The 12,615-nt window shown below is 42.3% G+C and overlaps 1 protein-coding gene across 2 annotated transcripts in view; it reads right to left on the bottom strand.

Moving 5' to 3' along the window:
• NHERF4 (NHERF family PDZ scaffold protein 4) overlaps positions 1-11,428 on the bottom strand; it is a 31,534-nt gene extending 20,106 nt beyond the window's left edge. For both annotated transcript variants that reach the window (XM_068242854.1, XM_068242855.1), the window contains exons 1-2: positions 11,404-11,428; positions 1,941-2,005 (exon numbers count right to left, since the gene is read on the bottom strand). In XM_068242854.1, coding sequence (XP_068098955.1) covers positions 1,941-2,005; positions 11,404-11,405 — 67 coding nt within the window. In that variant the 5' untranslated portion in view covers positions 11,406-11,428. The remainder of the gene's footprint in view (positions 1-1,940; positions 2,006-11,403) is intronic.
• Between the last annotated feature and the right edge of the window lie 1,187 nt (positions 11,429-12,615).

The raw sequence follows: 12,615 nt of genomic DNA, 5'->3' as shown, positions 1-12,615 counted from the left end.
TCAGGAATTATTATAGCTGAGTCTGTCTTCTCTGATGTCTTTTCAAGCCCAAGCCTGCCCCCTTCTGGCTCTGCTTTCCTGTTCTGTATATTTGCAGCATCACAGAGAGCTGTGATGAGATGGGAGGAGCTGCTAATGTAAGGGTATACTGAAAAACATTTTTATTTTACTTTATCTAAAATTTATTTGTTAGTCATAAGAGATTTTTAGAAATGGCAATTTCATTTTGCACACAGCCCCCTAAATATGCTTTTCTATGAACTGTGTTTTGCATGGAGTTTTAGTAAAAAAATAAATAAAATAATAATAAAAAAAATAAAACACGAGAACGGTGAATATACCAGGTATAGTATTTATTTTGAAAAATCTATTGGTACCAAAGCGTTCATCTCTGGTTTCCTTTAAGAAAAACAAATTAGTAAGCTAGGTTTGGTATCTAACCGCTTCCCGACTGCCTAACGTGGAATGGCGGTGGGACATTTTGCGAGGAACGAGATTTGACGGAGTGAGCTCCCATCACTGTGCACAGTGGGACTCAGCCACCAATCGGCGCTGGCAAGCAGTTTTCTTATTTTATTAGGTACCGTATTTACCTAAGTATTTCCCTAGCGCTGGCATCTCCTGCAGCGCTGTACAGAGTATATTGTCTTGTCACTAACTGTCCCTCAGAGGGGTTCACAATCTAAGTGTAAGTGTGTAAGTGTGTGAGTGTGAGTGTGTGTCTTATGCTGGATACACACGGTGTGTTCCCGCACTCGATTTCCTGCTCGGTTTATTTCCAACATGTCCGATTTGCATTTCGATAGATCGTTAGGTCGATTCGCATGTAAAGTATGCCAAATCGACCTAACGATCCATCGAAATGCAAATCGGACATGTTGGAAATAAACGAATCGAGCGGGAAATCGAGTGCGTGAACGCACCGTGTGTATCCAGCATTGGTCTATGGCCAATTTAGGGGGAAGGGGCCCATTTCTCCAAAGTTTTCTCTTGGTGACATTTTCTCACCTGGTCAAAATGCCCTTAAACCACCAGCAAGGAAGAAAATCCTCAACAAGATTTTGATAGTACTTTTTCACCTGAGGTGTGGCACTTGGTGCTCAACTGCAAAGTGCTGAAAAGTTATTTTAACCCTGTGGGCGATACAATTATATCGCCCAGGAGGTGGCGCAGCACTATTTAAATTTTTTTAAATCATGTAGCGAGCCCAGGGCTCGCTACATGATAGCCGCAGCGCAGCGGCATCCCCCCACCCACTCCGATCGCCTTCGGCGATCAGAGTAAGCAAGAAATCCCGTTCATGGCGACGGGGCGGGATGACGTCACCAACGTCGTGATGTCAGAGGGAGTTCCGATCCACCCCTCCGCGCTGCCTGGCACTGATTGGCCAGGGTGCGCAAGGGGTAGGGGAGGGGGGGGCTGCGCGGCATGGAGGGTAGCGGCGGATCGGCGGCGATCGGAAGTTACACGCAGCTAGCAAAGTGCTAGCTGCGTGTAACAAAAAAAAAATTATGCAAATCGGCCCACCAGCCTGAGAAATCCTCCTGCGCGATATACCCCGAGCTCAGCTCGGGATTATCGCTCAGGAGGTTAAAGATCAGATGAAAAAATTATCTCCTAGGAGAAAACTAGCCCTCCTCCACATGGTCCTCCAGTTTTTGCATTTTTTTTTGTTAGCTGAGTCTATTACAGACAGGTAAGTAATACTGCTTTTTATAGTTTGGATTCTTTTAATGTGATCTGATGGGGGAACATCTGAGGCCTGCTACCGTGTAGACTACTAAGACATCTACAAACAATTACAATGGTTATTGGAGATTAGCAAATTAGTTTAAATATTTGCAGATTGCTTATTGTGAATTAGTTCACTGCTTAACAATCAGTTTGCCTTCCTGGTTAATTATTGCAGGATGCTACTACTGACAAAACATTAAAGATACCTGGGTCTTCTTCAAGACACAGAGCAGGATTATCAATTCCTAACTTGGGGTTAAAAGGAAATCTCCTAAAATAACAAAAACAGAAACAGATCATGAGGTTATAGGCACTGAACATGACCAGTAAAAGTATGTCACATAATTCAAGACAAAAAATAAATAAATTATAGTTTAGATAAATGTGAAAGCCCAGCCACCCAAATAAACCAGGAGTTCACATGTGATGAGTTTGATTCAACTTTTTTTTTTTTTAATTAGAGATTATTGTACTTTTTTGCTGTTATAGGTTAGTGCAGAGGAATGGAATTCAAGTTTCCATCCACCCTACAGACTATTAATGTATATCCCTACATTCCCTAATGCAATCATAGACCTGATTTACAGGGGCTGGAGAGCTGACACAATGGAGAAATCATGCACTGGATTTCTTGACAATTGTGTACAAGGTAGCAAAACCTTGCAAGTCTGGCCTGGGTGATATCAGACTACAGAAATAATTGCCAACTTCTTAGTATTAAATAAAGGTTAAGCACTGTTTGTGGAGAGGCGTAGCTAAGGAGCTCTGGGCCACAGTGCAAGTTTTACATTAAACTTGTAAGTGAACAGAGGCGCTAGCAGGAATAAAGGAATAAAAACAATCACTAAAAGTTTTAAAATATGCTGGGAGGAAGTGGTGGACTTACCTACAAGTTTATAGCGTCCACCCTTGGTGGAAGGGGGACCCACCCCTACTTTCTATCTACAGAGAGCGGCATCTTAACCCTGAGTGAGGACAGGTCTAATCTCCTCACCTGCCTTCACAGTGATAACCTCAGCGGTAAAGGTCCGTACACACGCCGGACTGCAGGAAACGACGGGTCCGTCGTCACCTCCCGCTGGGCGGGCGTTCCAGCGACAGTCCGTCGTGTGTACAGTCCGTCTGCAGACTGATACGGCTGTATCTGAGTGATCCGCCCGGCGGATCGCTCAGAAACAGCCGTATCAGTCTGCCGACAGACTGTACACACGACGGACTGTCTGCTGAAAACACGCCCAGCAGGAGGTGACGACGGTCCGTCGTTTCCTGCAGTCCGGCGTATGTACGACCTTAACCCTCATTCGTGAGTATAACTTTCTCACATTACATTGTACCACTTGATCTACCGCATACTACACTATATTGGGCTCTCGGTGTCTCTTTGTTAAGTTTTACATTAGGCCCCCCAAGTGTGTATATATATATATATATATATATATATATATATATATATATATATATATATATATATATATATATATATATATATATATATATATATATATATATATATATATATATATATATATATATATATATATATATATATATATATATATATAGTGTGAGACAGGGGTCACACTTGTCTTTCAGTGTTCTTACACTTATCAAAAAACTGAAAGACAAGTGTGACCCCTGCCTTACAGCAGCTACTGTAATTTATAGAAAAAACAAAATTGCGCAGGATGTCAGGTTTTTTTTTCTGCATGCAAAATCTGCATTCAAGTGTGACCTAGCCCATTGTTTAACATGAGTTCTCAGCAGCACTGTTTCTATGGGCGTGCAAATAGTGCAGTTGCCCGGGGTGCCAGATTGAGTGGCAGGGGGAGCGGGCATAGTAGTTATAACTCACCTGCCACGATCCCTGCACGCACGCAGCCTCTCTTTCTCTCCCAGGCATCCATTGCATTGGTAACAGTGCCTCCCTGTGATGACGTGACCGCATGCCATCACAGGGGGCGATGTTACCAATGAGACAGACGCCTGGGACAGAAAGGAGATAGAGGCTGCGGGGGATCGCAGAAGGCGAGTTGTAACTATGCCCGCTACCCCCGCTGCTGTGCCTATACTGGAGGCACCTACCCATGTAACCTATACTCGGGGCACCTACCCATGTAACCTATAATCTAACCTATACTGATGGCAATTATATGGGCTACCCTATACTGGAGGCACCTACCTAGTTAACCTATACTGGGAGCAACTATGCCTGGCTACCTATACTGGGAGGACATATAGCTGGCTAACTATACTGGTTTTACACCCTCGCCCTGGGTGCAATTTAGCCTAGAAACTGCCCTGGTTCTCAGTTGAAATCAGTTTTTCTGTGCAGAAAACGTGCACGAAAGCCAAGTGTGACCCCTGCCTGAAAGTGCACCAAAACCTGCCAAGGACAAGTTACCACAGTGTCAGGAGGTGCAAGAAGGGGGATGGGGCACAGTTTATTAATGATTACCACTATTCAAAGCATCTATAGAAGCAATTATTACCAGCACAGGAGCAATAAAGAGCTAATACTGTGGTTGAGGGAGGGCCCCTCTGGCCCAAGGGCCCTGGTGCGTTCGCAACCTCTGTACCCCCAATTGCTACGCCATCGGGTTTGTGATACTAACAAGTTCTAGGAGTTACTGACCTGCTTGAAACTGTACGTGATTGTAATACGTGAAAATGTGAATATAAGGAGGCAATATTATCACTTAAGGGGCTTGATTCACTAAACCATGATAACTGCTATCACAGTCGCACTAGCATTTTGCACACATTACAACGTGCGTAACGTGTTTCACGTGCAATCACGAATTTTTGATCGCAAACTGTTGCGTTTTTGCACAAATATTCGCATTTGCGCGCAAAACACATTACGTGCGTTGTAATGTGCGCAAAACCACTAGCGCAACTGTGATAGCGGTTTTGGTTTAGTGAATCAAGCTCAATATGAACATAGAGCAATGACTCATAAATAAGACTGAGGCCTGGAACCCACTACAAGTCGTAAACCGCTAGCATTTTTTAATTAGCGTTTTGTAAGCGATTTTATGAGCATTTTCCGGAGATTTAAAAAAAAAAAAAAAAAAAAAAAAAAGTGTAAACTTTTTGCCAGCAATTAGCGATTTTAATTCGGATTGGTCCTTTCAAATGATTATAATTTTTTTTTACAGTTTGCAGTATTTTAAAATCGCACACAAAAATTGATATGTGTAGCGATTCATGAGTGATTTACCAGCGCTTACAGCAGGGGTCTCAAACTCAATTTACCTGGGGGCCGCAGGAGGCAAAGTCAGGATGAGGCTGGGCCGCATAAGGGATTTCACAAAAAAAGTCAATCAGCAGCTCCCGCCCGCCCCTCTCTGTGAAGGAAGAGTGAGAGGGGCGGGCAGAGGCGGCGATGCGCCGCGATTGACATCAGGAGGGGCAGAGCTGAAGCTGCAAGCTCTGCCCCTTCCAGGAAATGCCGGCGGATTGCCCCCCTGGGCGATTTGGGGGCTCTGCAGCCCTCGTTTAGCGGCAGGGATGCAGCGGATAACTTGGGAGCACTGAAGCAAACTATAAGGAAGCTTTTGCCGGCTCGGGCCACAAAATATTGTATCGAGCGCCGCAAATGGCCCGCGGGCCGCGAGTTTGAGACCCCTGGCTTACAGTATATACACTTTATATTGGAGCACAAATGCTCCCAAAATGCTGCAGGTCCTGCGATTGCAATTTTGCTAATTGCAATAGCTTCTGTGGAATTTGTTTCATTTACATTGCAAGAGTGTTTAGGGAAATTGCTAGCGATTTAAAGTAATCACTAAATACTCAAAGGGTTCCAGCCATTATGGAGTTTGTAGTATGTGGACATAAAGAAGCATAAATAAACAGGAGTTTAGGATTGCAATGTGGAAGAGGCACTTAAAAACAATTTAAGTTAAAGAGGTATTGTCAGCCACAAAGTCAAATTCCATTTACCCACTGCTCTGTGTTTATAGTGCAGCCTGCAACCTTACCCTGCATTGCAAGCATTCCAATCTAATCAGAAATGTTTCTGCTGTAATAAATCTTATCTCAGTCAGCCTGGTTCTATTTGGTACATTGCTGACAAGGAAGCTTGTCATCTCCCCTCCCAAATTCCTTCTTCTCATTGATTGGCTGAGGGCAGTTCAGTGAGCTGCTGAAATATGATCTATGCTGTGGTAACATGTAGGGAAGGAAAAAAAAAAAAAAAAAAAAAAAAAAAAAATGGGGAAGAAATGACATCAAGATTGGATTCAATCAGAGGTAGTCAAGATGGAAAATGCCTGAAACCGGTCTCTTTACTGTATAAAATTCCTTGAAATCAAAACGTGGATAGTACAATACATATGTTATGCAAGTGGAACATGTAGTTATCTACTTATATATGTGTTCGTTTTTTCCTGGGATAGTACGGCTGACCCTGTTACTTTAATACTACACCCTAAAGTTTTTGGACAGCAACAAGGCTGCCTAAATGCAGTAAAAGTGGGATTAAACTGCCCACATTAAATATTCAGTACTATTCTTAGGCACATAAAAGATCATTTTAAACTATCCACTAATTCCCCCACATTTAATAACGTTTTTAATGTTTAACTTGAAGTTGAGAGTAGTACAGCTATGTACTAATCTTGCAGCCAGCAATACAAATCATTGCCAGGCAGGAGAAGCACTCTGCCTCTTTGCACGGCCCCCACACTGTGCTCTCCCAAACAGACACATTGCTGTGGCAATGGCTGACCATCTCTGGACCAAACTGCCTAGCTTCTATGTGCCTGGTATTCAAGCTGCATATATTTCCATAAGATTAGCATAAAAATGTGCAAGGACTTGTAATTATTTGTACCTCATTGCCACTGGCCATCCCTATTAATTCTAAGGGTTCGTATAGACGTCCGATAAAGATCGTTCGTTACGAACGATTCGTGACGTTTACACGATATTCAAATTAGACTGAAAAGATTGTTCGTAATGAACGATTGTGTACACACGTGAGCGATATAAGTATAAAGTACTGAACGACGAACGATTAAAAAATGCGTGCGCAAACGGAAGTGACGGTATGACAGGCAATAAGAACATGCGTTATCGAACGATCTTTGTACACACTGCAACAATTGAACGATTATCTTTCGAATAAATCCGCCGGGTTGGATCGGTCGGATTGAACGATAACGGTCGTTATCGTCCAAAAAAACGATCGTTGGAAAATTTGGAGCGCACGATTATCGGTCAGATTGTCGTTATCGTTCGTTTTCGAACGATCGTTATCGTACGTGTGTACTCAGCTTAATACTAAGCAGGTATTTGTGTGTATGTATGTATTTACTACGTGCGTGCATGCGAGAAACTACATGCTAGTTACAAAAAGCACACAATCGCACATATACCACAACATAAAAAAATGACAATGGATAATGAGCAAAAATAAGGCAAGCAAAAAATATACTGCACAACCAAAAAACAAACAAGTTGTAATGCTGCATAGTATACTGTAAAGTATACAATATGAGTGTGCAAATAACCCATAGGCTCAATAATGCAGAAAAGGAAGATGGTTTAATACATTTACAGCTTGATTCACAAAAACAACAATTAAAAACCATTATTCGGCTGCTATGCATGCTACGTTTGCTCCTATTATGTTAATTAACATTGTTGCTGCCGCACTAGTGAAGTATCACTGTCTCGATACTCCACAGCAGCGGACAGTATTTAAAAAGGGAACCGAGCACCTTTTTAGCACTCAGGACATTTCTATAGCACATGAAAAATGCATGCCAACAATCTGTTTCATTATTAAAATAAACGTATTTTACCTTGTATTTTTCAATCAAAGGAATTTTAATAGCCCGTTTCAGCAGCCTGACCGTCCGCAGAAATCTCAGGAAGCTAATTGTTTTATTGAGCTAATTACCCAGAAGAAAACAATCTCTTTTCAACAACAAAGGGGGTGGGTAATTAGGACTGTTTGAAACACACAATGTTTTTAAAGAAACAGTCCTAATTACCCACCCCCTTTGCTGCTTTGAATAGTGGTAACAAACTGGTCCCCTCCTCTGCTCATACTGTGGATGTCCTTGGCAGGTTTTGTTGCGCCAAATGAATGGTTATGGGTAGAACTGGGGGCAATGTAAAACTTTCATTGGAAACCAAAGCTCCTTAGCTATGCCACTGCACTACTGTATTTTTGAATAGAATACCATTTTTTTGCTTATACGTTATGGTGCCCATGCATGATACAATAAAAAACATTTGATTTTCCAGTTTATTCAATCTAAATGATCAAATGAAAGTTGGAAGAAAAATTTGAACGATTATTTTGTTTTTTCGAGAAAAATCTGATCGGACAAGCTGGAAAAATCTTTATATTCGATTGAACAGAATAATCGAACTAAATTATCTAAAGAAAAAAAAATATGAATTGTACCATGTATGGGCACCTTTAGATAGATAAAACTGGATGGGGAGGCATCTTCTGCAATCGGGTGTATGAAATGTTGACATTCTCAGAGAGGGTGGTTGGCTGAAGTACTGCAGTCAGGCCCGGATTTATATGACTGGAGCCTATAAGCATAGAGGTCCTAGATTTCACCCCTCCTACAAATCCCCACCTAACCACACCACAAGTGTGCTGGCTGGTCCAGCGGTCACTTCTCCCTTACTTGTCATAAATAGCTACAGGTGTCACTTAATATTGAGGGTACTTCTGGCTAACTAATGCTAAGTAGCTGGTGGTGCCCCCGACTGAAGGAAGATCTTGTCAGTGGAATGCCAATACCTGGGGGAGTAACCTCTCATTTAGGTTCTGCTCGGGACTCTGTATAGGGAAGGCGGGAGCGAGGCACTAGGGGAGGAGAGTGAGCCGCCTTTTTATCAAGTAGCGCCTGTAGTGCCAGTGCCTTATGGTAAATCCGGCCCTGACTGCAGTGAGCAAGTCTGTTATAATAAAAACTCATATGCCTTGCTGTATGAAATATATTTGTGACATGGCCGGCAGCAAAAACAATTTGAAATATAGTATCATGCTACTGAAAACATCCCCTTTTTACCCAGCTATCTCTGCTTTCCTTGCGTCCTATTATAATAAACTCACAGCTGCTAAAAACTACTACTTTTAGACACACCCACTTCACACAGCTATTTTCTTCTCAGCTTATAGCTTAATGTGCATTCCCATGTACTACAACTGAGAGGCATGACAGTTCCTGTTTTATTGTGGTTGTTCATCAGAGGTAATACAGCAATAAAAACAGAAATGACGCCTCAGCAGAGATCCTAACCATTCCCAACCTTATCCAATGAATTAAAAAAACAACACACTCAACACACACACACACACACACACACACCTCTGAAAAAAAGGAACTGCTAACCAATGCGAACACACACCTCTGAAAAAAAGGAACTGCTAACCAATGCGAATAATGAGGAGGATGAGTAGGTAAGATTAGCAGTAGAACCTCCTATCAGGCAGTGTTGTGTACCCTGATGTAGCACCTTATGGAAACCTTGAAGTGGAAGTGATAGGATGGCTGCCATATTGATTTCCTTTTAACGATGCTAGTTGCCTAGCAGTCCAGCTGATCTCTTTGGCTGCAATGATGTCTGAATCACTCACCTGAAACAAGCATGTGGCTAATCTAGTCAGCACTGTGTTAAGAGCCAAACTTTGAGTGCCTTAAAGAGAGTCTGAAGCGAGAATAGATCTCGCTTCAGACCTCATAGCTAGCAGGGGCATGCGTGCCCCTGCTAAAACGCCGCTATAGCGCGGCTTAACGGGGGTCCCTGTCCCCCCAAACCCCCTCCGTGCAGCGGGGGAGCGCTTCCTGGTTGGGGCAGGGCTAACCACCGCAGCCCTGCCCCATGCGCGTCTGTCAGTCTTCCTTCACTGAGAGGGGCGGGGGAGAAGCGGCGATGCGCGTCTGATAGACGCGCTGGGAGGCAGGGCTGCAGCCGTTAGCCCTTGCCTCCAGGAAGGATATCTCCAGCGACCATTTTCCGACCAACATTTGCGGGGGGTGGGTTGGGGGTGAAGGGACCCCCGTTAAGCCGCGGGATAGCGGCGTTTTAGCAGGGGCACACGTGCCCCTGCTATATATAAGACCTGAAGCGAGATTTAGTCTCGCTTTAGTGTCTCTTTAAGCTCTTAACACATTGAGGCACTTGATTTGGCCTGAGGACGTGGGCAGGGACCCACAAAACGCATTGCCAGTGCTATTAAAGTTCATTTTATATGAATTTGTCTCCATGGAGGTAAGCCACCTCAAACTTTATTTTACTGTTTTTAATTAATTTTATCATTCTCTGGCCGCCTGGGGGGAGTGAAAGACAAAAGGAACAGCTGCTGTTAAGGCTCATACACACATCAGACCATAGTCTTTGGAAAATGAAAGATCACAGACCAAATTTACCCACTTCCATGTAGTATGAGAGCCATACCTACACAGTCTATTCTATGGAGCTGAATTCCCCATCAGATAGAAATCTTTGCAAGATGCTGCACACAAAGATGCCGTACAGACACAAAAGATCAGTATCTGCAAAAGATCTGTTCCTGCAAAAGATCCGTTCCTGCAAAATGCATTCATAGTCTATGAGATCTGCAGATCATCATACACACCTTGTTTAACAGACATTCATCTGCAGATCAGATCCACCAGGATGGATTTTAAGATCTGCAGATGATTGTCTGATCAGCAGATGAATGTCAGTTAATCAAGGTGTGTATGATGATCTGCAGATCTCATAGACTATGAATGCAATTTGCAGGAACAGATCTTTTGTAGATACTGATCTTTTGTGTCTGTGCAGCATCTGTGTGTGCAGCACCTTGCAAAGATTTTTTTCTAATGGGGAGTTCAGCTCCATAGAAAAAACTGTGTAGATATGGCTCTCATACTACATGGAAGGGGGTAAAATTGGTCTGTGATCTTTCATTTTCAAAAGACTATAGTCTGATGTGTGTATGTGGCCTTAGTCTGCCTCTTCCTGCTGCACAATATTCCTCTAACAAGACGAATAATTAGAAAGGAGCTAGAGAGACAGCACAGCTTTTTCAACACAAGAAAGGTAAAAAAAACAAATTATATATATATATATATATATATATATATATATATATATATATATATATATATATATATATATATATATATATATATATATATATATATATATATATATATATATATATATATATATATATATATATATATATATATATATTCTTTTTTTTCTGCTTGTCTGTGGAAAATGAGCAAGACCAGTCCTGCACATAGAAGAATATGTGTTTGTGTTTGTGCAAACAACCATAAGAACCCGACAGACCACACTCAGAACAAAAACACTGTATGTGAGATCTGCCATAAACACATGTGTATCGGTTTGGCACACCCATCTGATCATTTTTGGATTGAGAAATAATTGGAAGGTTGGCCACTGACCCCCTCATATGGGCTTACTTTAATAGCATCTAAAAGGGCAACAACAGACTAAACCACTTGGTTAGGCGTGACAAGAGGCAATCCCCCCCCCCCCCCCCAATCCCATTCCATCCCTCCCTTATTCAGAGGAGCAGTCAGATGCAGGCTCTTATTTGGTGAATTTATATCCCCATCTCTAGTAAGCAAAGAAATTAAATAGATTTAAGAGATTACAATCAATCTTTTAACTCACATTGTTAATTTCAGATCATCTTCAATCCCTGTAAAAGAAGAAAATCTTGTTTAATTACTGAGCACATGAGACCACAAGCATGAGGGACCATGAGCCACAAATCACATAGAAATGTTCTTTTTCTGTGGTGTTTGAAGTGAAGTGCTTATCAAAAGAGTGTGACAATTTTGCAAAATCAATTTCAATTAAAATTTCGTTGGGCATACATTTTAAGAAAATGGGCAGTAAATTCAGCTGATGGGAAACAGTTCAGATTTAAATAAGACTTCTTATAGGATATTCCATTGAAAACCTGCGTATGGCCTGGAACCCACTGAAAACAGCAAACGCGAAACGCTACCGCTAGAGTTTTGTCTGAGCGGTTTGCAAGCGGATTCATGCGTTTGCGGTCGCGTTTTGCAACATTGTATTTTTTTGCTCAGCGGTTGCGTAGCGTTTTGCGTTTTTATCCTGATTGGTCCTGTGAATTATTTTTCATTTTGTTAGTGTGCTGAACCGCAAAACGCTAGCAAAACCGCTCAGTTTAGGTTTTGCTGAGCGTTTCCGCTAGCGTTTCAATACTTTACATTGAAGCGCTAACGCTCCCAAAATGCTGCATGTCCTGCGTTTGCGTTTCTGGGAAACGCAAACGCTCCTGTGGAAGTTGCCCCATCCATTAACATTGGCCCAGCGTTTTGGCAAAGTGCTAGCGTATCGCAACGCTGCCAAAAGCGCTCCTGTGGGTTCCAGCCCTTACAGAGATCCATGATTCTAATACTAGCGACCATAGAGGATTACCCTGCATGTTGGGGTTATGGGAGATTAAAGACATTAGTTAGTCAATCCTGAATGGGGGATCCAACCGTAGTTTCTGCATTGCCCAAAATGTAGAAGTAGGCTTTTATTTATTCTATTAAAGAGAATCTGTACTCTAAAATTCTTACAATAAAAAAGCATACCATTCTATTCATTATGTTCTCCTGGGCCCCTCTGTGCTGTTTCTGCCACTCCCTGCTGCAATCCTGGCTTGTAACTGCCATTTTTAGGCAGTGTTTACAAACAAAAGATATAGCAAGTGATAGGCTGAGAGTAGGTCAGTGTGATTCATACAGAGTATGCAGGGGGCCTGGAGAGGGTGTGTATAGCTTCTATCCAATCACAAGCTGCACAGCACATTCCAGCCTGACTGCCTCAGCCCGACAGAGGAGAGAAGATTAGATCATATAACAGAGA

This window comes from Hyperolius riggenbachi, chromosome 6, assembly GCF_040937935.1.
Source record: "Hyperolius riggenbachi isolate aHypRig1 chromosome 6, aHypRig1.pri, whole genome shotgun sequence".
NCBI classification, from domain to species: Eukaryota; Metazoa; Chordata; class Amphibia; order Anura; family Hyperoliidae; genus Hyperolius; species Hyperolius riggenbachi.
This window is presented reverse-complemented; position numbering and strand designations above follow the sequence as displayed.